At 39.5% G+C, this 27650-nt stretch overlaps 1 protein-coding gene across 14 annotated transcripts in view; it reads left to right on the top strand.

Annotated features, from left to right (window-relative positions):
- RALYL (RALY RNA binding protein like) overlaps positions 1–27650 on the top strand; it is a 581991-nt gene that overhangs the window by 460954 nt on the left and 93387 nt on the right. For all 14 annotated transcript variants that reach the window (XM_074944165.1, XM_074944175.1, XM_074944176.1 and 11 more), the window contains one exon: positions 10335–10410. In XM_074944165.1, coding sequence (XP_074800266.1) covers positions 10335–10410 — 76 coding nt within the window. The remainder of the gene's footprint in view (positions 1–10334; positions 10411–27650) is intronic.

Below are 27650 nucleotides of genomic sequence, written 5' to 3'. Positions count from 1 at the left end.
TCTTCCTTCACAGCTCCAAAAATTTGGTAGGGTAGAACAAAGCCTAGACCCACTTATGGCAGTTGGCATTTCCCACAATTTAAAATAACTTAATTGCTTTCTTACTCAAGCCACATAAATGGTTTACTCTTATTACTAAGGGAGACAAGAAATTGATGATCAAGACATCATTTGATCATTACTTGTTAGGTTCACTCCCTCTGGGGCACCTGACATTGGCCACTGTCGGTAGACAGGATACTGGGCTGGATGGACCTTTGGTCTGACCCAGTATGGCCATTCTTATGTTCTTATGATATACTGTCTAAATTTTGTAAGGTAGATAACTACTAAGTATAACATGACTTGGTTACAATTCCCTTTGATATAGTATATGCATTGTTTGAAGTTCCCCACATGTGGTGCATTCTGGTTTTTATGACACATCATTGATTTCAAGCACTGTAATTAAATATTGTTTTGAAGTGGACATGCTGTGCAGATATCATTGTGGAGTTCCACGTATGTTGTGTCTCAATGATTTACATATCAAATTTACTTAGTTTATGTGTAATTTGCTAGCCCTGAAACCTCAGGGATCTGGACAACATTATTAGCAACAAAGATTCCGTATTCAAAATTAGTTATCAATTCTGCTGATGGTGCATAAGACAGAAAATAATCTAGGTCCTTGTCTCATAGCTTTATTGGCTCCGCTGTTCTAAGAATACAAAGTAGTAAACAACTATTTTATTCAGAAAAGCAATCAAATATGACCTTGAATACACAGAGATTTTGTTGAGTAATAATGTGCCTTTTGGCATAGTCATTTTTCTAAATATAGTAGTACCTTAATAATATTGTGGTGATAATGTTAAATACTACTGCTACTACTATATACTACATGATGAGTCATAGCAATTCAGGAGCCTGTGGGCTTGATCATTCCCTCAGAGAAGCAAACATGCATCACTGTGTCTCTTGTCAAATTGCAAATGTATCCGTTAATTTTACAGTGTAAGCAGTGATGTTTATCTGTAGAGACCTGTGTGGATACAAAATGTGTGTCCACATCCGACCCACAATCTGCAAACATGGTCCACGGATATCTGCAGATTTCAAGGCCTCTATTTATTTGCATTCCTGAGGGGAGAATCATTGACAGCAGGTACATCTTCATACTGTTGCCAACAGCTTTATTTTACACAAAGTTTATGACTTAATAAATGTAAATGTCTCCTGTGAATCTAATGATGGATGAACCGTGTTATCTCACAAGATTTCTATTTGGTCTAGAAACAGCATGAAATCATCTTTCCTGAGAAATGTTGACAAATTCACTGCTAATCTTAGACAGAACTGGAAGTCAAAGCACACAGAACTGGAAAATAATGGGATGTGAAAAAGCAATGCTAACCTGCTTAGTTATTCATGTGCTGCTGAGCAGTGATGGAAACCATAGAATGCTAGAAATGTAGGCCTGCAAGGGACCTCGAGGTCATGAAGTCCAGCCCCCTGTGCTGATGAAGGACCAAGTAAAATTAGACCATCCCTGACAGATGTTTGTCTAACCTGTTCTTAAAAACCTCCTGTGATGGAGATTCCACAGCATCCCTTGGTAACCTATTGCAAAGCTTAATTACTCTTACAGTTAGAAAGACTTTCCTAATATCTAACCTAACTCTCCCTTGCTGCAAATTAAGACCATTACTTTCCTATCTTCAGTGGATGTGGCAAACAATCACAGTTTTCTTTATAACAGCTCTTAACATATTTGAAGACTGTTATTGGGTCCTCTTTCAGTCTTCTTTTCTGAAGACTTAACATTACCAGTGTTTTTAAACTTTTCCTCATAAGGTCTTGTTTTATAAACCTCTTATCATTTTTGTTGCCCTTCTCTGGATTCTTTCCAGTTTGTCCACATCCTTCCTAAAGTGTGATGCCCAGAACTGGACATAGCATTCCAGCTGAGGCCTCACCCGTGCCAAGGAGAGTGGGACAATAAGTACGACAGTCCTATTAATTATATTATACAAATAATTACAACAAATATATAATATACAACAAATAATTATATTAGCCTTTTTCACAACTGCATCACATTGTTGACTTATTCAGTTTGTGATCCATTATAACCACCACGTCCTTTTCAACAGTACTATCACCTAGTCAGTTATTCCCCATTTTGTAGTTGTGCATTTGATTTTTTCTTTCTAAGTGTAGTACTTTGCACTTATCTTTATTGAATTCATCTTGTTGATTTCAGATCAGTTCTCCAATTTGTTAAGATCATTTTCAATTATAATCCTATCTTCCAAAGTGCTTGCAACCCCTCCCAGCTTAGTGTCATCTGAAAATTTTATAAACATACTCTCCACTCCATTATCCTAGTCATTAATGAGACTGTTGACTAGTACCAGGACTGACCCCTGCTGGACCCCAGTAGATAAACCCTCCCAGTTTGACAGCAAGCCATTGATAACTACTATTTGACTGCAGTCTTTCAAGCAGTTGTGCACCCACCTTATAGTAATTTTATTTAGACTACATTTCTCTAATTTGCTTATGAGAATGTTATGTGGGACTGTCAAAAGCCTTACTAAAATCAAGATATAACACATTTACTGGTTCCCCCCATCCACTAAGTCAGTTATCCTGTCAACAAAGGAAATTAGCTCGGTTTGGCCTAGTATGTTCATGACAAAGCCATGCTGGCTGTTTGCTGTATCCCTATTATCTTCTAGATGCTTACAAATTGATTGTTTTAATAATTTGCTTCAGTATTATTTCAGCTGTCAAAGTTAGGCTGACCAGTCCCTGGGTCCTCTCTGTTCCCCTATTTAAAGATAAATACTATGCTTGCCCTTCTTCAGTACTCTGGGGCCTCCCATCCTCCAAGAGTTCTCAAAGATAATTGCTAATGGTTCTGAAGCTGCTTCAGCTAGCTCCTTAAGTACCCTAGGCTGAATTTCACCAGGCCCCGACGACTTGAATTTCCCTAACTTATCTAAGTATACTTAAACCTTTCCATATTTTGGCTTGTTTCCTTCACCCTTGTTGAAATATTGTGTTAAGTATCTGCTCATCTTAACTTTCGTAGTGAAGATTGAAGCAGAACAAGCATTAAACATCTCAACTTTCTTGTTGTCATCAATTACTAGCCCTTCTTCCCCCCTAAGTAGAGAACGTACACTTTCCTTTCTCTTGTTCCTAATGTATTTTAAGAATGTCTTCTTAATGCTTTTTATGTCCCTGGCTAAGTGTAACTCATTTTGTGCCTTAGCCTCTCATTTTGTCCCTACATGTTTGTGCTATTCTATTGTACTCCTCCCCAGCAATTTGTCCACGTTTCCACTTTTTATAGGATTCCCTTTTGATTTTCAGGTCATTGAAGAGCTCCTGATGGAGCTAATGGCCTCTTACTCATCTTCCTATCTTAGCTTCACATCAGGATAGTGTGCAGTTGTGCCTTTAATATTGTATTCTTGAGAAACTGCCAGCTCTCCAGATCTCCTTTTTCTCTTAGTTTTTCTTCCCATGAGACCTTACCTACCATTCTTAGTCTGTTAAAGTCTGCTTTTTTGAAGTTCATTGCCCTTCTGCTGCTCGCACTCTTTCCTTTCCTTAGAATCATGAAATCTGTCACTTCCATTTTAACCCGAATTGCTTTCCACTTCAGATTCACTACCAGTTCCTCCCTGTTAGTCAGAATTGAGACTAAAATGGCTGTCCCCCTCAATATTTCCTCCACTTTCTTAAACAAAAAGTTGCCCTGATATCTTTCAAGAACTTATTCGAAAATTTGTGTTTTGCTGTATTACTTTTCCAGCAGATGTCTGGGTAGTTAAAATTCCCCATTACTACCAGGCCTTGTGTTTTGGATGTTTCTTTTATATGTTCTACAAATGCCTCATCCACCTCCATTTCCTGATCGGGTGGTCTATAATAGACCCCTAGCATGACATCATCCTTATTTTTTACAGGTTTCAGAGTAACAGCCGTGTTAGTCTGTATTCGCAAAAAGAAAAGGAGTACTTGTGGCACCTTAGAGACTAACCAATTTATTTGAGCATAAGCTTTCGTGAGCTACAGCTCACTTCATCGGATGCATCCGATGAAGTGAGCTGTAGCTCACGAAAGCTTATGCTCAAATAAATTGGTTAGTCTCTAAGGTGCCACAAGTACTCCTTTTCTTATTTTTTACCTCTTTTATCTTAACCCAGAGTCTTTCAACTGGTCTGCCTTTCACCTCCTTCTGGATTTCAGAACAAGTGTATCTGTTCTTGATGTATAATGCAACTTCTCTTCCCCTTTTATCCTGCCTGTCCTGAACAAGTGATATCCCTCAATACCAGTGGTTCTCAACTGTGGTCCACCGCTTCTTCAGGGAAAGCCCCTGACGCGCCGGGCCGGTTTGTTTACCTGCTGCATCTGCAGTTTTGGCCGTTTGCGGCTCCCACTGGCCACGGTTCGCCGCTCCAAGTCAATGGGGGCTGCGGGAAAAGCGAGGGCTGAGGGATGTTCTGGCCATCGAAGGGTCAGTCCTCGGGCCGGTTTTGTTCAATATCTTCATTAATGATCTGGAGGATGGTGTGGATTGCACCCTCAGCAAGTTTGCAGATGACACTAAACTGGGAGGAGAGGTAGATACGCTGGAGGGTAGGGATAGGATACAGAGGGCCCTAGACAAATTAGAGGATTGGGCCAAAAGAAATCTGATGAGATTCAACAAGGACAAGTGCAGAGTCCTGCACTTAGGATGGAAGAATCCCATGCACCGCTACAGACTACGGACCGAATGGCTCGGCAGCAGTTCTGCAGAAAAGGACCTAGGGGTTACAGTGGACGAGAAGTTGGATATGAGTCAACAGTGTGCCCTTGTTGCCAAGAAGGCCAATGGCATTTTGGGATATATAAGTACGGGCATTGCTAGCAGATTGAGGGACGTGATCATTCCCCTCTATTCGACATTGGTGAGGCCTCATCTGGAGTACTGCATCCAGTTTTGGGCCCCACGCTACAAGAAGGATGTGGAAAAATTGGAAAGAGTCCAGCGGAGGGCAACAAAAATGATTCGGGGACTGGAATACATGACTTATGAGGAAAGGCTGAGGGAACTGGGATTATTTAGTCTGCAGAAGAAAAGAATGAGGGGGGATTTGATAGCTGCTTTCAACTACCTGAAAGGGGGTTCCAAAGAGGATGGATCTAGACTGTTCTCAGTGGTAGCAGATGACAGAACGAGGACTAATGGTCTCAAGTTGCAGTGGGGGAGGTTTAGGTTGGATATTAGGAAAAACTTTTTTGCTCGGAGGGTGGTGAAACACTGGAATGTGTTACCTAGGGAGGTGATGGAATCTCCTTCCTTAGAAGTTTTTAAGGTCAGTCTTGACAAAGCCCTGGCTGGGATGATTTAGTTGGGGATTGGTCCTGCTTTGAGCAGGGGGTTGGACTAGATGACCTCCTGAGGTCCCTTCCAACCCTGATATTCTATGATTCTATGCTCTTCCCCTTCTTGACCAGGTGGACCTCATCTCTTCCCATCAGACTCTCTTCCCAGAACAGCATCCCATGGTTGAGGAAGCCAAATCCCTCCCATCAACACTATCTGTGCATCCATGCACTCACCTCCAGGATACATGTCACCCTGCCTGAGCTATTGTCCTCAGCTTGGAGGTTGGACAATAACACAACCTTGGCCCCTTACTCCTCCTTCCCTGCTTCCAGAATCCTGTAGTCACTCCTGATCTGCTGAGAGTCATACCTCAGTATCGTTAGTGCCCACACGGATGTGAAGCATGGGCCTAGTGGTCAGAGGGATGGATGCTCCTCAGCAACCTTTTTGTAATGTCTCAGCTGCAGGCTTCAGGTAGACAGCACACTTCTCAGGCATCCTGTCAGGTCAGCAGTTTTTTCAGTTGCGGTCTTGTAGACACCAGTCAGTCGATCATATGTGTAATGATGACATATTTGTATTTCATCGAATTCAAGATGTTTCATAGATTTTACTGTCCCTTGCATGTGACCTGCCCTTACAATTTTCAATAAAAATGTTCTTTTTAAACTGACATTAGCTGAGAATACTAATATATAGATGTGCATATGTATATATATTATTTATTTAGATTGTCAACTCTGTGGGGCAGATAGCATTGTTTTGTTCTGTGTTTGTACAGCACCTAACACAATAGGGTCCTGGTCCATGACTGAGGCTTTTAGGCACTATCTTAATAAAAATAAGAATATGTGACAACAGTTAGTGAATTTCAACTGTCAATTTTCTTTTGAGACACAAGGTGATATCTTTGGTTGGATCGTCTTCTGTTTGGTGAGAGAGGCAATCTTTCAAGCTGACACAGAGTTTTTCTTCAGGTCAGGGAAATATACTCAGTGTCACAGCTAAATACAGGGTGGAACAGGTTGTTTAGCATAAGGAGTTAACACACATTTCAAGGGACATTTAAGGCAGACGGTTAAACTGATTGCAAAGAAAACCAATAACAGAAATAATAATTGGAAAAGCCCCATGGATGTGCCTTTTCTTCAAAATATTCCCTGTATTAAAAAGCAATTCTCACTATTGATATTGATACCATAATGCAATTCAGTTTTTCCAGGTAGTGCCTTTAGGGATTTATTTGCACCTGATCGTATCTTAACTGAGTCTGAGCAGCTTTCCTGCTGTGTTTTCTGATAATGTTATTTTTCTGACAGTATTTGGTTAAAACAAAAACATTCATCTGTATTGGATGAATTTGTACAACTTTATGAATGTAGGTCTACAATTAAATCACAAAGATAACACTGCTCTGTACCCAAAGGATATGGAAAAAAGATCTGAGAATTCTTTAGTGTTCAAAGTGACCTTGGTCAAAATTCTGGAAAAATAAATACATAAACCAATAAAGAAAAGTGGATGATAGACATGAAAAATATATGGAAATTAATGCTGCGACCTAAGATGTTTTTCAAAAGCAGATTATAAACATTGCATTTTTTCCCCAAAATTTGACTGAGTTTTAGGAAGAGATGGTGAAAGTCAGCAAAGTCAATGACCTAAAGCTGTCATATTAAAATAGCATGGAAGGGTTTAATTATAGTAAAGGTCATAGGATGAAATTTCCATTCCGATTCTAATACTCAGTTTTCCAGAAGGTAAATGGAAGTCCAACCCAGGTAACAATGGTTCTCAATCACTTCCTGCAAAAGGGCCATGTGCACCCAGGAGGTGGGGATAAAGGGGACACCTGGAGCCTGGCCACACAAGCTTTGGTTCTGCTTCTCCCCTCCCAATGCTTCACCAGGAAGCACCCCGGACTCAGGCTCTTCTCCCTCCCACCCAATCCCTCATCCTGAGGTGGCAGGTCTCCTGCTGTCAGCCCCAGGGTGGCAGCAACAGCACAGAAGTAAGAGTGGCAATGGGGTGCTAAGGCTGCTATGAAAAGTGATGACAAATATCACTTTTCACATTGCCTCCCTTACTTCTGCACTGCTGCACCCTTACTGCTAAGTCTGCTGTGAAAAGTGATATTGACAAATATCCCTTTTCACATTGCCTCCCTCCTGTGCTGCTGCTGGCGTCGTGCTTCCTTCAGAGCTGAGTGGCAGTATATGTACTTGTGGGGGAGACAGTGCACATAAGTGACTACTGACACAAAGAAGAGGGGCCCGATCAAATAAGTACAAGAACCACTGATTTAGTGTAATGCCAATTCCAACACAGCAACGTTACTTGAAACTAGATCAGGCTGAAATTTTTCATGTGGAAATTTTTTCCAGCCGAACTGATTTTTTTTTTTCCCTTTCTGGGAGACTCTCAGTTCCAGACAAAAAAAATATTAGTTTTTCTATTGCAGATTTTGAAATGAAAATTTTCATTTTAAATCAATATTTTAAAATGAAACAGTATTTAAAGTAAAAATTTATTAAAAATATTCATTTTGATAAGAAATTATTGAAATGGTATGAAACATCCAGTGGGAAATCCAATATTTTTCAACTAAAAATTTTCAAATAAAGATTTTTTATTCACAATTTAGTTTTCTGAGCAGCTTACTCTGAAACTAAACAAATTTCTGTGTGGGAAGCAAGTCAAAGATATAAAGAGTTTTATTTTAACTTTTGAATTTACCAAGGAAAGTTTGATGCCTAAGACTTTCTGGGCTATGTGCCAGAGACCAAGTCTGCTCTCTCTACAGGTGGTCTTCCCACACTACTGCTTTCCACTCTGCTGTCCTCTAATCTGAAGCAAAGTCCTTATCAAGACAATAAGAAAAGGAGTATTTGTGGCACCTTAGAGGCTAAAAAATCAGGACAATGTGAGTCCTTGAAAGCTTTCAGAGTAGCAGCCGTGTTAGTCTGTATCCGCAAAAAGAAAAGGAGGACTTGTGGCACCTTAGAGACTAACAAATTTATTTGAGCATAAGCTTTCATGAGCTACAGCTCACTTCATCGGATGCATCCAGTGGAAAATATAGTGGGGAGATTTATATACACAGAGAACATGAAACAATGGGTGTTACCATACACACTGTAAGGAGAGTGATCAGGTAAGGTGAACTATTACCAGCAGGAGAGTGGGGATAGGGGAGAAACCTTTTGTAGTGATAATCAAGGTGGGCCATTTCCAGGAGTTGACAAGAATGTCTGAGGAACAGCCGGGGTGGGGTGGGGGAGGCGGGGTGGAAACATGGGGAAATAGTTTTACTTTGTGTAATGACCCATCCACTCCCAGTCTTTATTCAAGCCTATGTTAATTGTATCCGGTTTGCAAATTAATTCCAATTCATCAGTCTCTGGTTGGAGTCTGTTTTTGAAGTTTTTTTGTTGAAGAATTTGTCACTTTGTCACTTGAGTGTAAAACTGCTGTAACTCCACTGACTTTGTTGGCATTATTCCTGATTTATATTGGCATAAATACCAGGCGAATTAGTCCCAGTATGTATAACGGTGTCACAAAATTTCTTTGCTGAGGTGAAAGGGTTACTTCTCCACATGGCTTCCACAGTATAGACACTATGATGTCCAATTTCCGGGAAAAATACCTTATTTCTATAAGATAGCCCAAACTGCTTTCTGTTTAAAGCAGAGTTAAAGGCTCTGTGCATGAAATTGCAGGAGCCCTCTATTTCCACAGCTATTGTGTAAGTATGGGTATAACCATTTTAGTCAGAGCATTCCCAACAGAATAGGCTGTGATTTTTCCTTCATTGGTAACTGTCACTAGAACTAAAAATGGATTTTTGAACATTTTCTATTGTGCCCTCATCAGATTAGCTCTGTCCTTGTTTACGACTCCCAGGAAGGGCAAAGAGAGTACAGTAAATAGATCCAGGGTGGGTAATGACTTCTCACATGTCAGACGTTAGAATATTTTCAGGATCACTGTGCACTCTTGGGGTAAGGAAATGGAGATACACTATGAAGTATACAAGGCTTCTAGTATTTCACTGAAATGCACAGAGGATGTCTGAGAAAGTAACTGTTTAGGATAAAATTATATATGGAAATTACAATGTATTTCCTCCTTTGTCAGTTACACACATTTAAATAAAGTACATTTTATGAAGGTAACTTGCCCTCAGAACTTTCTCTGCTTCCTCTAAAGGGTTGTGTTTGGGAAAAGTAGTTTTACATTGCAGTTCAATTTATTTTTTGAGGAAGGCAGAGATGATGGCAATCTGTGGACCAGATTGTGGTGCATAGGGACTAGTCAGAATCACACACCTTGTGTTCCCTGAGTAAAAGATCCATTTCAAGCTAGCACCACAAACATATTTGTTTAACTCTTAAAGGGACACCAGGAGGTGGGGGACATGGACTCATTGCCATATTTAAATGCTGAGGGCTGTGGTGGCTGGTATACGGTGGGAGCTGCTGATGCTGCACTCCTTCAAACGTTGGCTTGATCTCAAGGAGGAATTCTGCCTGAGTCACCATGGGCTCTCACAGCAGCATGTGACAGCTACTTTTCTGAACAATGGTGAAGTGACTCAAAAGCACTGTCTGTCTCTTTGTCTAATCTCTATTCAGATCATTTCCAGACCAGAGATACATTATTAGCCTAAACTTAACAATATCTCCATAAACCACACCATTAAATTATCAAAAAATATGAATTCTATATATTATCCTTGACTGGTGTGTTGCTTAAACCCATAGGCAAGGTAGCAAGATATTTTTTTAAAAGGACACTTTTATAGCATCAGCTTAAAAGCAGTTAAAACTTGATCAGAGTGTTAGGTCTATTTTCCTGTTCTATCTTTTATTATTTATTTTCACAGCATCTTGTGTGTGTGCAGACTCACTCTTAGCTGCTAAGCTTTGGCTTACATATACCAAATGTTTGCTTTCAGATATCAACATGGCAGGAGAACCAAAACCATACAGACCAAAACCTGGAAACAAGCGGCCACTTTCAGCCCTTTACAGGTAGGTTGTTTATTACAATAGCTGGGAATTAGTTGCATTTTTATTGGGAAAATTATACCAACCTGAAGGCCTTGTTCTTATTTTAAGAATATTTCTAACGAGGTGCCAGGATATAGCCCATATGAGTTAAATGAAGTAGGTATTTTTCGCTGGGTAACTAGAGTGTTTGGTGCCACATTACATCAAGGGGATGTTGAGTGGCAGAAATGTAAAGTCTTGTGGGAACCAAAAGTTTTAGAACATGAGAAAAGGGTGAAAACTGTGCTGTTAGATTTTATACTTCTTAATAGATTCACTCCAGAACAATTACCTTTGACTTCATAGGTTAAAGCTGCCCATTTAGTGTCTTTACTGAGCACTTCATTGACACAAACACAAGAAGCAGGTGAAAAAGCAGAATTCCTGCCTTACATGCACTGGCAAAAAAAGTACAAATAATACCCAGATTTGATAGGACAACAAAAACCAAATGGCTTTTCTAATAAATAATCCCAGGAGGTGTTCAAATGCCTTTTCAGATCATCAGTGATGATTTTGCGCAGATACAGAAAAGAAATAAAAAACCAAAAATCAGCATATTGGATGAAATCCTGGTCCCACTGATGTCAATGGGAAAACTATCATTGACTTCACTGGGGCTAGGATGTCACCCATTGCCTCTTCTAGAACTCACAGCCCATATCTTTTGTGTGCCAAGTAGAACAGGAAAAACATCTGCAGAGGAAATAAAATTATCTTCAAATTTGTATGAATGCATTACATACCCAGACAGCATTAAAATATTAACAAGCTATTTAACAAGTCATTTGTCAGTGTCAAACCTGCCCTGACCCCTGGGTATGTACTTGAGTGGCTAGCCTGAGCCACCAGCCATGGTACCCCCAATTACACTGCTATTTTTAACATACTAGCTGGAGCAGAGCTAGCATGTGTCTGTCTACCCACGCTGGGAAGCACACTCCCAGTTGCTGTATACATGTGTACTTAGTGTATTCCAGTGTAAGTGACATGAGATTCAGATCCTCAGTCTGGAATTTGACCTTTCCCTCTAGATTGCTTTACTTTTAATACATTTAAACCAGATCCTTAAATTTAATGTATTTGGTAAGAGGTGTTTTATTTTGAGTGGGTGGGGGTATTTTGTTTGGTTGGGGCATTTTGGGGTAGTATTAGCAGTAATGGAAATGGCAGTGCTTGACAGAAAATCATTTTAAACATTTTAAAACACATTATTTAACAAAATTGTGTGTGTGCATGTGCGTGAGAAAGATAAAATTATATATTGATAGCTTAATAAACATGCTGGCCAACATGTTCAAAATAGACTATTGATTTTGGATGCGTCCATTTCGGAATGCTCAATTTGAAGGCACCTTCAAGGGGTGAGACTTTCAGAAAACGCAGAGCACTTTCCTCCAAAACCAGGCTGCTTTAATGTGTTTCAAGTTGGACACCCAATAACTGAGGCAACCAAAGTCAGTAGTTATTTTGAAAAGTTTGGCTGCTGCTTTAATTTCAAAACTTTATGCTCCATTCTATGAATATGCTCTGAATTATTGTGTCTACTAATGTTAAGGCCTTGTGAACATAAAAAGTATCACCCAGTTTAAGTGCTAAGCATTATAAATTCTCCTTTAGGTCAAGTGGTGGAGGATTCTATGTTTAGAGCAGAAGGTTCTCAGTTTTTAATCACTACTGACAACTGAGTTCTGAAACTATGGTTTGGTGGTATACTCCTGTGTAGCCATGGAATTGTTATATCTTTGTGTTACTGTTTCAAAAAGTGGCTAACCTGAAGAACCCTGTGTATCTAAATGCAACAAGGCATTCTGGCTTCTAGCATTTTATTCTGAAGGCTAAGACCTTTACTTTGGAGTGTATGTCTGTTGTGTTTAAAAGGTTAAAGTGAACTTTTCACTGACATGACAACCACTATTTTGAATGCATTATGAAACATTTGTAATGGTGGCCATCATTTTATCAAACTATTATGATGATATATTGTGTATATGGACAATGGTATCTCATTGGCTTTATTTTTTCCACTCAAGAAGTATTCATATGCAAAGTTTGAGAAACCAGTACATAGAAAGCAAACTGTATGTAGATGTTTCTGTAATTGTACTGTACGTATTTTAATTTTTTCTCTAACAAGCTGTTATTCACTTTCAGACATATTTTCCACTTAATTCACTTCAGGTAATTGAGACAGGAGATAATAACCAGTAACCACAATAGTAGGCCAGTCAAGTGATTAAAAAAATTAATCGCAATTAATCACACTGTTAATAATGGAACACCATTTATTTAAATATTTTTGGATGTTTTCTACATTTTCAAATATATTGATTTCAATTACAACACAGTATACAAAGTGTACTGTGCTCACTTTAAATTTATTTTTGATTACAAGTATTTGCACTGTAAAAAATCCAAAGGAAATAGTATTTTTCAGTTCACCTAATACAAGTACTGTAGTGCAATCTATTTATCATGAAAGTTGAACTTACAAATGTAGAATTATGTACAAAAAACCTGCATTCAAAAATAAAACAATGTGAAATTTTAGAGCTTGCAAGTCCCACTTCTTGTTCAGCCAATCGCTGAGACAAACCATTTGCAGGAGATAATGCTGCCCACTTCTTGTTTACAATGTCACCTGAAAGTGAGAACAGGTATTCTAATGGCACTGTTCTAGCCTGTATTGCAAGATATTTGCGTGCCAGATGCCCTAAAGATTCATATCTCCCTTCATGCTTCAACCACCATTCCAGAGGACACAAGTCCGTGCTGATGATGGGTTCTGCATGATAACAGTCCAAAGCAGTGCTCATCGACGCATGTTCATGTTCATTATCTGAGTTAGATGCCACCAGCAGAAGGTTGATTTTATGTTTTGATGGTTCGAGTTCTGTAGTTTCTGCACTGGAGTGTTGCTCTTTTAAGACTTCTGAAATCATGCTCCACACCTCGTCCCTCTCAGATTTTGGAAGGTACTTCATATTCTTAAACCCTAAATAAAGTGCTGTAGCTATCTTTAGAAATCTCACATCTCACATCTTCTTTGCATTTTGTCAAATCTGAAGTGAAAGTGTTCTTAAAATGGACAACATGTGCTGGGTCATCATCCGCAACTGCTAAAACATGAAATATATGGCAGAAGTGGGTAAAACAGAGCAGGGGACATACAATTCTCCCACAAGGAGTTCAAGCACAAATTTAATTAACACATTATTTTTTTAACGAGCATCATCAGCATGGAAGCATGTCCTCTGGAATGATGGCTGAAGCATGAAGGGGCATATGAATGTTTAGCATATCTGGCAGGTAAATACCTTGCAATGCCGGCTACAAAAGTGCCATGCAAATGCCTGTTCTCACTTTCTGGTGACATTGTAAATAAGAAGAGGGCATCATTCTCTCCTGTAAATGTAAACAAACTTGTTTGTCTTAGCGATTGGCTGAACAAGAAGTAGGACTGAGTGGACTTGTAGGCTCTGAAGTTTTACATTGTTTTGTTTTTGAGTGCAGTTATGTAACAAAAACAATCTACATTTGTAAGTTGCATTTTCTCGACAAAGAGATTGCACTACAGTACTTGTATTAAGTGAATTGAAAAATGCTATTTCTTTTATCATTTTTACAGTGCAAATATTTGTAATAAAAATAATATACACTTTGATTTCAGTTACAACGTAGAATGCAATATATATGAAAATGTAGAAAAACATCCAAAATATTTAATAAATTTCAATTGGTATTCTATTGTTTAACTGCAATTAATCATGATTAATTTTTTGAGTTAATCATGTGAGTTCACTGCGATTAGTTGACAGCCCTACTTAATAGTGATCATAAAGTCTTCCCAGTCAAGGAAATAACTAAATGGAAGGTTTCTAGAAATGGGTATGTGATCATCTTCTCTCACATGCACACTCACGTCTGTATTTCTATAAAAAGAAAAGGAGTACTTGTGGCACCTTAGAGACTAACAAATTTACTCCTTTTCTTTTTGCGAATACAGACTAACACGGCTGTTACTCTGAAACCTGTATTTCTATATTTTGCCACACATCTGCTGCACTGAGTTGTCTATTTTTACACACTAACTATCTGGAACTATTGTCTGAGGAGGCCAAAGTTTAGGGGCCCTTGGTGAAATCCTGGCCCCACTGAAGACAATAGGAGTTTTGCCATTGACTTCAGTGGGGCCACTATTTCATCCTCTCTCTTCAAGAATACTTTATTTTCCTTCTCTGTAAGCATGCTTCCTTACACGGTGGCTGATTGAGGAGCTTAACTGTTCATCCATCTTCAGAAACAGCAATAACTGAGCTCTGATCAGCCAGCAAATATTTTTAAGTAACATGAACTGTGTTCCTCTAAGAGCTGAGATACAGTCTCTTCAATAAGAAAAGGAGTATTTGTGGCACCTTAGAGACTAACAAATTTATTTAGTCTCTCAGGTGCCACAAGTACTCCTTTTCTTTTTGCGGATACAGACTAACACGGCTGCTACTCTGAAACCAGTCTCTTCAGTGGTTCTAACTACTGCTAGCTCAGGATATTATTTAGCACTGTTGAACCGCTAGCTCATTCCCTATTTCTCTCTTCTCTGCTTCTGCTGCTCCCAGTACCTTATTTATTTTTTACTACCTCTTTTTCTTTCTCAATCCTCTTTACATGTAATGTGTAATAACTTATCAAAAGTTTCCATTTTATGACACCTCTCTACATATGTATGCAGCAGCTCTTGTTGGTATTTTGAGAAGTGCTTTGTGCTGAGTAAGTTGCAAGGGACAGACAGACTGCCCACCTAGAAAGGCATTTGCTCAATCAGCTTTGAACTCTGGAACTAGACATCTGAGTTATGTAGACGCTATGCTGCTCGCTTCCAATGTGTCTCGTCAAAATATGCTGACAATTAAAATCTCACACGTTGGCTTGGTGAAGGACAAGTGATGAATGCAAATAACAGACAGAGCATGTCCTGTGGCTTTTATGAAGAGCACTTTCACAGTGAATTATATATTCTCTCTTCTGCTGTTTCCTTTAGTTCTGCACTGTGGCTCATGATACCAGTTACAACTTATGAATTCACAGTATATCTAAAGGACAGAGACAAGTTGATAAATATTGTATGTTGCTGTTCAATGTAGAACACACACAAATAAATAAACTCTAATAAATCTCAGCTTCCCACACTACATTGGACCTGGTCCTGAAGCCACTGGAGTTAATGGGAGTTTTGCTATGTACTTTAATGGGAGCAGAAATTAGCCCTTAGTTTCTAAGGGCCACATCCTGCCTGCTTGCTGGAGGAGGGAGTCTCCCCATGCTCCTTGCACAGTCAATATAGAAAACAGACAGAACTGTAGCCTTTTTGCTTCATCCCTTTTCAAAGGGGCACACAGCAATGAGGGAGGTGAGCTCATGACTCCACACACTCCAGCTGTGCATGGGGAAGTAAATTTCACCTTACCTAGGAGTGGCTGCCTTAACTCCAGGAGGCATTCTACTGTCCTGAGAAAAGAACGGCTGCACAGGTTCCTCCTACGTGGGGTAGGTATACACCTCTCCTTAGTATGGGCTCTGCTTAATTCTATCCCTAATTTAGAGTCCAATCCCATGAGGTGCTGAGCGTTCTCCATGCCCATTGATAAGAGTAGGGATTCAGGTGCTCAACATGGCCCAGGGTCAGGTCCTGAATTGCAGAAGATGAGTGGAAAACATTCATATGAAAATGCATTTTATTACTGGCCAACTAAATACTTTTCTACAAGGTGTGAAAAACAGAGACGTTTAACTCTTAAAGGTCCAAAATCTGCATTAGTGACTAATCACTTTCCTAATACCTTATTACAAACTAAGTGCCTGATCACAGCCCTGCAAGCATGGAACTCCCTGTTGAAAGAACTTCCTTGTGTTGCTTGAGCTCTAAAACCATTGTGAGAACAATAGAGGGCTTAGGCCTTGATTTAGGAAGATATTAAAAACATACCTAATTTTAAACATGTAAGTAGTCCGATATGCTAGAAGCGCTTTTGCTTAAAACTAAGCATGTGCTTAAGTACCTTGGTGACTCGAGGTTTATGCCTAGTGTAACTACTGGAGCCAGTGACATAGGTGTTCAGTGAGAAGGAGGAACATAAATCCCAGAGTGTCCAAAATTGGTGTAAACTTCCATATTTTAGTACCGTACATCTGCAGAATACTAAATTAGACAAATCTATTTTAAATAGCTTTTTACCTGACTCCAGCCTGAAGCAAATCTTAATTTTAATGACTAACTTGCAGATCTTTGAACTACAAGGTACAGAATAGAAGTGCTGACACGACTATACAAATGCTGCTTTTGGGAGCACTGGCTTGGCAAAATAGTCGCGTGCTGTATTTTCAGTCTACCAGTATTTCAGTTTGTATCTCATTAAATCAACTGCTCAGAAGCATGTGAAAATGCATTTGTGAATTACGTTGATATCAGCAACATGCACTGGCATAAGAAATTAGAATCAACCCCAACAAATGTTGTTGGGGTTGCAATCTGGTTTCTGTTGATTATAAAGAAATGTTTTAATAGTATGCACTGTCCTTTCCAATTTCCTGGAACTTGCTAAAGTAGGCAGTGAATCGAAGAACTAAAAGGTTCCCATCAACTGTGGACATTTTATGTAGTTTTTTTTTAAAGACCAAATAAGGCCAGGTTTTCTAGCAGTGTTATTTTGAATTCTGCAAGTTGCTTGTTGCCATTCCTTGCTATACACATTACTATTCATTGGCCTTTAAAATAAGTGTGTCAAACAAGGATTTAATGAGAGACATATGGCATATTACATGTTCTCCCACATGTATTTTCCTTCATCCTTGGCAGAACTCAGAGGAGCTCACCATTTTACATTCTAACTTACCTTCAGAGCTCCTCATGATGCCAGGGTAGGCAGGATGGACTTACTTCACTGTCACTCCTTAATTGCCTAAAGCTGAGTTGTGCAGCCCATACTTCTCCTACTCTTTCCACTCAGTGGCTCACATGATGCCAACATATTGTATCTAACCTTTGTCATGCTGAGAATGAGAGACTAGGATTTAGAGTGAGGCAAATAACAAACTGACTAGATTATGAGGAAATGGGGCTTTGAACTACTCAGTAAGATCCATCACTGTGAGGTCATAAGCTTGCTCTATCTTCTTAGCTGGCCTGACTGCCACACCACACTATTATGGTACTTACAGCAGTGCCTGTCTGGACTGGTGTAATAACAGACTGCACTCATATCAAAGGTTCCTCTCAGAGACAGACTATCAGTTTTTCCACTCTCCAAGATATTTTTAAAACTTGCAAATCTACATATCTGCACCATTTGACTATCATGAGATTCCATAGCAACTTCCCACCAACTTCCTAAATATACAATAGCTTTTCTAAGTAATCCAATTGATTTGTGTAGTGAGGCATATTTAGGACACTTGATTTATCATGCTATCAATTATTCACATTAAATAGCAAGTGCATTACAATGTATTAAAACCCATAAGTGTTAAACAGATATTCTCAAGAACAAGATTAAATCAGTCTCTTTCAAATGTGCATATTTAGCTATGTTATTGGTGGGGTGTCCTTTATTATACAGTGTAGAGATGTTCTCTCACATGGTTATATATTTATATTGAAGTTTTATTTATTTTTCTTTGACAAAAAACTTTGTTGATCTCAGTATCTTTTATTTTTATAATCTCCATCCCAAGGTTGATTGAATTAGGTTTCCCATCATGTTTCCTTTTGGTTCTGTAGCTTTATACTATAGATCAGGCTTAAACCACTGCTTATGCTCTTTCTGTACTTCCCGTCTGCTCCTCAGATTTATTTTCAGATAGCTGTCATGGAGTTTGTTTTGTAGTGTTTTGTCTTCCAATTGTCAGAGCCATCCATTGTTGTTCTGAGCAGTCTGGGGATTCTTGTTCATTTCAAGAGAGAGCATGGAAAGCATAGCGATCATTTCTTTTACTGTTAAAAAAAAAGGTTCTTGAAGTCACTTCACCAGTTCAACTCAAAACTAGCATTTCTATTCCATTTGAAAGTTGCAGCATTCAAGATAATTCCTTCTTTAGTGTATCATTGGCTGTATATTAACAGTATGCTATAACCCTGCTGGCATTTACTGAAAATAATTTCAGGCCAGGTGGGGACCTCCAGCAGTGGTAGGGAGCTCACATAGGAGAAGGAAAATTCCAGATTAAACCCTTTTGAGGAGGGAGAAAACTTAGAGTACTGGGCAACTCTGGAGAGACAATAGAAGCTGCATATACCAAACTGGATGGACCAGTACCCTATGTGACACCCTGTACCCCATGTTCACCACTTTTTATATGGCTATATTTTGTATTAAGTACGATTTGTGAGGTATCATTTAAAAACTCATAGTCTACTGAATATCATTGTCCTGTTAAAATGTGTGTATCGGCATTGTATATAGAGCTATGAAATTTTACTTATAACTGTTACTGAAATATACTGTAGTTCTGGGTAATGCCTTCAGACCATTTTTTCCAAAGACAAAGGCACACTGGCTAGGTGCTAAAAGGCCATTACCTATTTAATCAGAGTTTCACCAGGAGAGGAGTTGTAAACAAGAAATTTACAATTCACCTGAAGAACAGTTGGCAGCTCACATTTGCCATGTAAATGCCTGAACCTATGACCTATCAAGGACTTTTTTAGTAAAAAGGGTCAGGATATAAGAAGGGGAGCAAGACCTCTGACCACTTTTCCTCTCTTCTCCACCTTATATCGGTCTGCTCATAACATGAATGAGTACCTGAAGAACACTGAACTAAGGGGAGTGATCCCAGGCTGAAAAGAAATCCAGCCTGTGAACTGAGACCTGTCATACCATCTAGTGGGGGTGAGAAAGCTATTTGCTTCAGATTTTATTTAGGTTGGTAAAGTTTAGGAATGAGGTTGCAGTTTTATCTTTTTATTTCTTTGGTAACCAGTTCTGACTTTTATGCCTTATCACTTATAATCACTACAAATCTATCCCTCTCTAGTTTATTGTTTTATTTAAACCAGTGTGGTTTTGGTTATGTGTTTGGAGAATCTCTACTCAGGTTAACAAAGGCTGGTACATAATCATTTCTTTTAATGAAATTACAGACTATTAATGAGCTTGCATTGTTCAGGAGTGTGCTTCCCCAGTCTCTCAAAATACACCCAGTTTTACATGTTTCCCTTCTAAAGCGCTACAATGAAAACCCCTTCCCTGACTGAACGATGATGCTGCCTCCACAAGTTGAAATCCAGGGTCACAAGGAATACCATGTACATACCATCCTCGACTTCACTATTCAATTGCTGTCTGTAGCATGGTGCCTGACCCTAGCCTCCTGGTAATCTGATCCTACCTGGCTCCTGATGCCTGACTCTCAGTTCACCCTCTGGCCCGTCTCACACTCTGACCTACAGGTAACCTGACCCTGCCTGAAGCCTGACTCTCTGTTTGTCCTCTGGCCCATCTCTGATTCTTACCTCCTGGTACCTGACTCAGCCTGATTCCTGTTGTGACCACTAGGTCTGTAGTCTTGACAAGGTGATTGCCAACACTTGCTTTAAGAAAAGAGAAAGTCATTGTACACATACTGCAGTAGCATAGTAACAACAAAAATAGATTTCTTGCTAACCCTAGTAAACTAGAGGAAGATGGTTAAGGATTGTAAGGCTATCCCAAGTGAAGCAGTCGCTCCCCAACACAAGCCATTGGAGGTAACGACCGTGACTGATCCCAGAAGCTGGGAATAGGCGACAGGGGATGGATCACTTGATGATTACCTGTTCTATTTATTCCCCCTGGGGCACCTGGCAACTGGACTAGATGGACCCAGTATGGCCGTTCTTATGACTGGCAAATGGATCTGGTATGAGCTTTTCTCTAACAAGACATGCATCATGATGTGGAGAGTGCACAGTGTGAATGCAGACAAGTTTAGGGAGACAGTCACAAGTTTTGAGCTGAGAGATACGCAGATTAGAACAGCAGAAGAGGAGTGGTGTATCTTCAAGAATGTATTCATCCGAAAAGCTGAGGTGCTATGTGGATGCATTAAGCTGGATAGACCACAATCTCATAAAGAATGGTGGTGGAACAAGAAGTGCAGAAAACCATATGAAATGAGAGAAGCCAGAAAGGTGATGGAAAAATAAGCCTTTGAAAGAAGCAGCTACCACCTATAGAGTCTCCAAGTGGCCAGCAAAAGAAGTCAGAAAGGCAAGAATTCTAGTCTTAGATGAGCTGTATCATGAGCTGAACAACTACCCTCAACATGCCATATATATATATGCAATTGTGCAGAAAAATTAAAAGAAGGAAAGCAGACAAAGTCAGCACACCATTTTTACAGGATGCTGGGGGCAATCTGCTTGTGACGGTATATAGCCAATGGTGAGACTACTCTGAGAGTCTATTTAATGAGAAAAAACCTTTATATGCTATGCTACCATTGTGTGAACCAATAATTACAGATGTCAATGACCTGTCAGAGGCAGACTTCAAGGCAACACTGATGAAGATGGCACCTAGAAAAGTAGCATGTCTGGACAAAGTCACAGCAGAAATGATCAAAGCCTTGAGATAGGTTGTGTGCACTGGCTTAAATGAGTCCTGTGCACAGTTTGGAAAACAAAGAAAACCCCAAGAGAATGGAGAAGTCCATATTAGTACCAATATACAAATAAAAAGGTGACATACATGACAGTTCAATGACTGAGGAATTAAGCTGCTGTCCCACTGCATGAGACTGTTAGAGTCATAGATAGTTGCATTTCACCAAGTAGTAAAGCCCATTTTAGGAAAGAAGCAGTTTAGTCTTATAAAAGGAAAAAGGATGATTGTGGAAAAGAAGCTTGAGGAAAACAATGAGCATGTTTTGGCTTTCCTCAATTTGGAGAAAGCATTCAACAAAGTAACTAGAGAGAACTTGAGAAGAACTGAAGCCATTGACATGAAATGTTTGAGGCTGGTCCACATGCAGAATGATGTCTTCGGGGAGTGAGATTAGGGTCTGCAGTATCAGAGAGAAGCTGTTAAGAGAGGAGGCTGAGGTGCTATGGACATGGATGAAGGATGAGTGAAGGGAATCCTGTTAGAAAGCAATTGCAGATGAGAGTTAGTGGGCAGAAAACAAGAGAATGGCCAAGAAAATAGTGGGTGGACTGTGTATTGGAGGATGGAGCGGATGTGGAGACAGTGTTGGACTGACAAGCCTGGAAAAGACTGATTTGGCAACTCAACCCCAGTTAGCTGGGGAAAAGGAGAAGAATAAGAATTAGAATTTTAGGTTTGTCTCACTCAGTTGAATATCTCAAAATATCTGAGTACTTTCTTCTCTTTTTATTCCTCTTTTTTCCAATTATACATGTGTTTTTCTTTTTGTTGTTGATCTACAAGAGACTCTAAATATTAACTTAGCAAAATATAAATTAAATTACAAGAGACTCTAGATATTAACTTAGCAAAATATAAATTAAACCTGTTTGCTCACTTTCCCCAAATATCTTAAATCACCATGACTTTAAAAAAAACACTAGAAAGTGTCATATTCTTCCCATTCATATACAGAGCTGATTTTTTTCCATTTAGTCCTTTGAACATTTTCTTATCAAAGACTATGATATATTATTTTAAGCTCACTGTAAGCATGTGACTCACCAGCCAGTGCACCTCTGTGACTGGGTGTGGCATAGTTAAGTTCTTCTCCTTCAGCACCCCCTGCTGACAAAGGTTCCAGCCCTACAGTGGTCTACTGCTTCTTGCGACTTGGCCGTCTGGTGGAGTCACATTTAGGCCCACCCCTTCTGGGGTAAACTAACAGTCCAACAACTAGTCCTTTCACCTTCATGTTGGAACCTCAGTCCAAGTCTGGGCTCACTAACCCTGGTATCAGTGGGGTTTTAGTAGTTCTTACACCTTGTCAGGAGGGGGCTCTGCTCCACTTTCCTTGGTGGGCTGATAGAGGAACCCAGGTCCTCCCTCTCAGTAGGTTCCAGTCCAGGGACCCTTGAATAGGCAGCCAAGACATGACTACACCATTTCCATGCTGCTTCCATTACCACATCCTGCCTTCTCCTGTCTTGCGCCTTTGGTTCAGCCTCTTCCTGGGCTCCCAGTATATCAACTCCACTTCTGCTCTTCCACTGGCTCACTGCAGAGCTTCTTAGCCATTTCTGCTCTCCAGCTGGTTCTGATGAAGAGTTTTATCCACTCCTTTCACAGGGCAGTCCTCCTCCTACAACCCCTCCCCACAAGAGTCTTGGATGGACTTCCTTTTTGACTCTCCTTCTTAACTGCTGTAGGCTCCCTGTTGCAGGTCTACCTTCCTATCTACCAGCAGTCCCACTCAACTACCTGACTCCAGCCTGGCTTGTCTCGCTGAATGACCAGCGGAGATCTGCTCTCCTTCCTGGTTAAGCCTTAAGTGAGTCAGGTTCAGCCCTTTTAACTCCTTCCTTCAGGTTTAATGCTTACTGCAGCCGTAGCAGGATGAGGCTGATTGTGTCCACGGGCTCACGTTAACCCGTGCAGGCCCAGTGCAGGTTGCTACACCCCAGCACACCCAGGCAGCATGATCCTCCTCCTGACTCAGACTAACATATTCCATTTTACAGAAACATAGTCTGTTGGTGCCTTTGATTATGTTTCACCATGAAATGAGCTATTTGATTTCCAACATTACTGATGTTACTCTAAGAAGGACACTGCTTTTATAATCTCATTGTGATGAGAAATCTATTGTCACATTGAAAGTGGTCAGAAAACAACATTCTTAAAAATGTTTAGACGGGGCATATTGTAAGTGCGTGAGCAGGGATTTAAGCCCTTCTTTTCAATGAGCATTAATGGGAATTGTTGAACCTTGCACTCAAAAATTGCCATCAATCTTGCAATTGTTATGCAGGCAAAATTCACATTGGATGCAATGGGAGTTTTGCCTGTATCAGGAAGTGCTGTCTCCACAGTGACAAAAATGGTACAGCCATGAAGATGTGATGGAGACCAGGTCTATGGCATATTGAGTTAGAAAATGTTCACATATAAACCATTCTTCAATAATAACTATTTGCTGTTAGCTCTATTTGGCTTTTAAGGCACAGCCCCTTGTGAAATGCCTGTCAAATAACAAATTAGTTCATAAAAATCAAAGGACCAAATTCTGTGCTGATGGAAATAGATTCACATTAATTGACATTGATTTCAGTGGAGCTGTGCCAATTTACATCAGCAATTATCCAGAATGTGGCTGTAGAATATTCACAAACAGAAGAAAGGTCTAAATTTGTCAAATACATTCTTCACCCTGAATTATGCACCCAGTCCTATTGTTTCCAATCTGTAATGTAGCAGCTAAAATAATATATTGGTTCCTAGTATCCTTGACAGTAGTTGCTGATGCAATCTTCTTGTATTTCACTATTTTAAATTAATTAAATTAAGAATTAAATAACACCCTTTATAAGATGTGGTTCTGCACTTCTTTACAACTCACTGTGTACAACTTATGTTCTTACACAGCTCCCCCTCCACCCCCGTTTTTAGTGTTTGCATTTATTGAACTTCAAAAGCAACTTATTCCACAACACTTTGAAACAGGACTAGACTTAGACATAGTTCCCCTCAGTGTTCCTGAACTACTTATTCTTTAAAGCTTGCAGAATCTTGTCCCACTCTATTTTTCACCTTCCAGGTGGGGAAAGTCTCCGCCTTTTAGTTCTGCTGAATGAGAGCTAATGAGACACTCCTACCTGAGTTAGCAGAATAGCTCTGCTCCTCCATGCAGCTGTTGATGCTTTTTTCCCCTTGTAGAAGAAGGCTTGTGGTATTGCATGATTGAGAATATTTCTCCCACAAGATCCTAGGCTCCATGTCACAGATATGCTGAGAGATTAGGTACTTTATAAGCATGTTTTATGAAAGCATACATCCTGTTTGCTTATAATCTTTCCTTCTCAGCTGCTTTCTCTAATTTATAATCTAATAGTTCTCCCTTTTTTATCTCCTGCAGATTCTAAAGCAGAATACAGCATCTGTTTAAAAACAGCTGACAAATTACAACTAATGACTTTTTGATATCTCTGTTTGTTTGTATCTAAATGGGACAGAAAAAAAATACCTTCTGATTCCATTGAAATAACATCTGGCTCCCTTCTTTTTCAAATTTGTGCTAATAATGAGAATGAAGGAAGTCTCCAAGGAGTCTTATTTGGCTTCTAATCCAAAAATTCTGGAAAGGTCTGAAGTACTTGAAGAAGTGAGTTACACATAACTGATGTCCTTAGATTTCTACCCATATACAGTAGGCATATAGCTAGACAGGCAAACAATCTTTTCCTTCCAAGACAGTAAGAGAGCCCAATGCTATAAGTCCCATATACATGGAATTTCCATTGATTACAATGGGAGTTCTGCATGTGAATTTTTTCCAGAATTGGGGCCCAAAATTGAGCTAGTATTTTATATGAATGATCTCATTTAGTGATATTAGAGAAGGAGGAGTATGAGAGAGTAAAATGCCAATAAAAATGTCAATTATCTTTACGTCCTGATTTCTCACTACCCTCTCAAGAAATAAAACATAAAATAAAAAAGAGAAACTGGAACTTACTCATCAAATCCTAGCAGTAAAGTTGACTCGTTCTGTAGTTCTTCACCCGTGCTTTTACTAGGTTAAATGAAAGAGTAGAATCTACAATATATCTCTATAAAGCAAAATTAGAAGCAGGTACTTGTCTTTCTGTCATGCATTCAGATTAGAGTCATAGCAAGGTTGCACTGCTAGAAACTGTATTTACAGTAGATTAGTAATACTCATGTTGTAGGAACCTTAAAAAGGGGGGGGGCATACAGTAGGCCTTTGGAACAAAACAATGGAAGCTTGTGCTAATATGAAATACACACTGACTCCTTGTCTTAAAATTAGAAAAGTTAACATTTATGAGGCCTTCAGTGGTGCTGTTAAACAGGCAATCAGGGATGCCAGGGAGTGCTGTGCTTCTGAGCATAGATTTGGGGTCCATAATTAGGCACTGGATCCCCGATAACAATAACCTTCCCTAATTGTATGCCAGGCTGTAATTCAGCCTTGGAGTTGCTGATGTGGCACTGTAAGGGCACATCGTTCAAGGGGACTGCAAAAGGCAGCAGAAGTATGAGATTGGATTATAGCTTTGGTATTTTGTGACCAAACAAAGGTTAAAAAAATGGGGAGGTTGAAAAAGCATGAGACTGCTACTTTTCAACCAGCAGTCGGATAGTATATTTCATAATCTGATGAATGATACCTGAGGAGAAGATTTAGCGTACACAGAGTTAAAGAGAAAATGGGCTATAGAATATGATTGAAAATAGATGTTTAGAAGGAGAGACTGGACTCTGATGCAGGAGGACATATAAAAAGACTATTCACAAATCAGTATTAGTTGTGAAATACTCCTGTAAGTGTATTATCTAACGAATGTTTTTGGATACTGTCTGGACCATTCTCACATGCACTAACAATCCAGATATGATTCAGTACTGATGATAGTTTATTCAATAAATACTTTAGTTTTTTTTATTAATTATGTTTTTATGGTATTGCCTAAGGGTCAACCAAGAATGGAGCCCCATTGTGCTAGGCACTGTACACACATAGAGGAAGTAGACAGTCCCTGCCCTGAAGAGCTTACGATCTAAATAGACACAGGGCCAGGGAAAGGGCATACCACACAGAGTGAACAGTGGGATATAGAAAATATCATGTTAGTGCCACAATTTCTTTCGGTGAGTGAGGGGAGGGAACACAGTGAAAGTTTACTGAAAGTATAGGGAAGGGAATGAGGGGTATAGAACAGGGGACAAGGGGATAAGAGGAACAGGCATAGAGTGACAATGTAAGTCCAGTCAAAACTGTAGCAAGTTCTCCAAATGTCCAGAGATATATTTCAAGCAGTTGGCCTTGCCAAAACTTTTGGTTGAGAAGTGGCTTTTTTGCATGTTGTGTATTCAGATTTAAGAAGTCATGATGTCAAATAACTAACACCACTGAAATTTTATTTAAGTAAGACAACAAAGCAATACTTAATACAGCACTGTACAGAAAAGGAAAGTTATGTACCAGATCTGAGACTGGAAAAATGAGACAAGGTGCTATCACCTCCTGTGATTTGCATGCTATCCCTCTGTTAATGCAACCTAAAATTGCATTTGCTTTTTTTGCAATAGCATTATATTGCTGATTCATACTGAGGTTGTGAGCCACAACTCCCAGATCCTTCTCAGCCATTCTGCTGCCAAGCCAGTTTTCCCTATTCTGTATTTGTGCATTTGACTTTAATTCCCTAAGTGTGTAGCACCCGACATTTTTCTTTGTTGAATTTCATTTTGTTGTCTATAACACAGTTCTCCAATTTATCAAGATCCCTCTAAATTTTTAGCTTTATCTTCTCAAGTATTGGCATCCCCCTCCCAGCTTTGTGTCATTTGCAAACTTGATCAGTATGCTCTTTATACCTACATCCAGGTCATTAATAAAGATGACACACCGGACCCCGAACAGATCCCTGTGGAACCTCACTTGAGACCTTCCTCCAATCCGATATCATTCCGTTAATAATTATTCTTTGTTTGTGGTTATTTAACCAATTATGTGTCCACTTAACGGTAGTTCTGTAGAGCCTGCATTTCTCCAGTTTACTTATCAGAATGTCATATGGGACTGTGTCAAAGGCCATGCTGAAGTCCAGCTATATTATGTCCACTGCAGTCCCCCTGTCCACCAAATCAGTTACCCTGCCAAAGAAGGAAATCAAGGTGGTTTGGCATGATTTGTTCTTGGTAAATCCATGCTGACTGCTAGTGAATATGCCTTCATCCTCCAGGTGTTCACAAATTGAATGTTTTATACAGACTTCTTTTCCTGGTGTCTGGTTTACATAACTGATAAACTGAAGACATCTGTTCAACCATCCACAGTTTTATCAATTCAAGGATATCTAAAACCAAGTCATTATGATAGAAATAACTGGTTGGATTAATTACTGATAAACTAAAGGCATTCTTCAGAGATTATTTTATTAATTACAGAAAACATCTTCCCCATATAGGCTACAAGTGGGCCCTTTCTGGACATCTCCCTAAAGGTCAAGGGTTTAGAGTAAAAAGGTATGACATTCCGGGGTGCAATCCAGACCAGTGAGAGCCTGTGTCACAACG

The sequence above is a fragment of the Natator depressus genome, chromosome 2, assembly GCF_965152275.1.
Source record: "Natator depressus isolate rNatDep1 chromosome 2, rNatDep2.hap1, whole genome shotgun sequence".
Lineage (NCBI taxonomy): Eukaryota > Metazoa > Chordata > Testudines > Cheloniidae > Natator > Natator depressus.
Note: the sequence above shows the minus strand (reverse complement) of the source record. Positions and strands in the feature narration are given on the sequence as shown.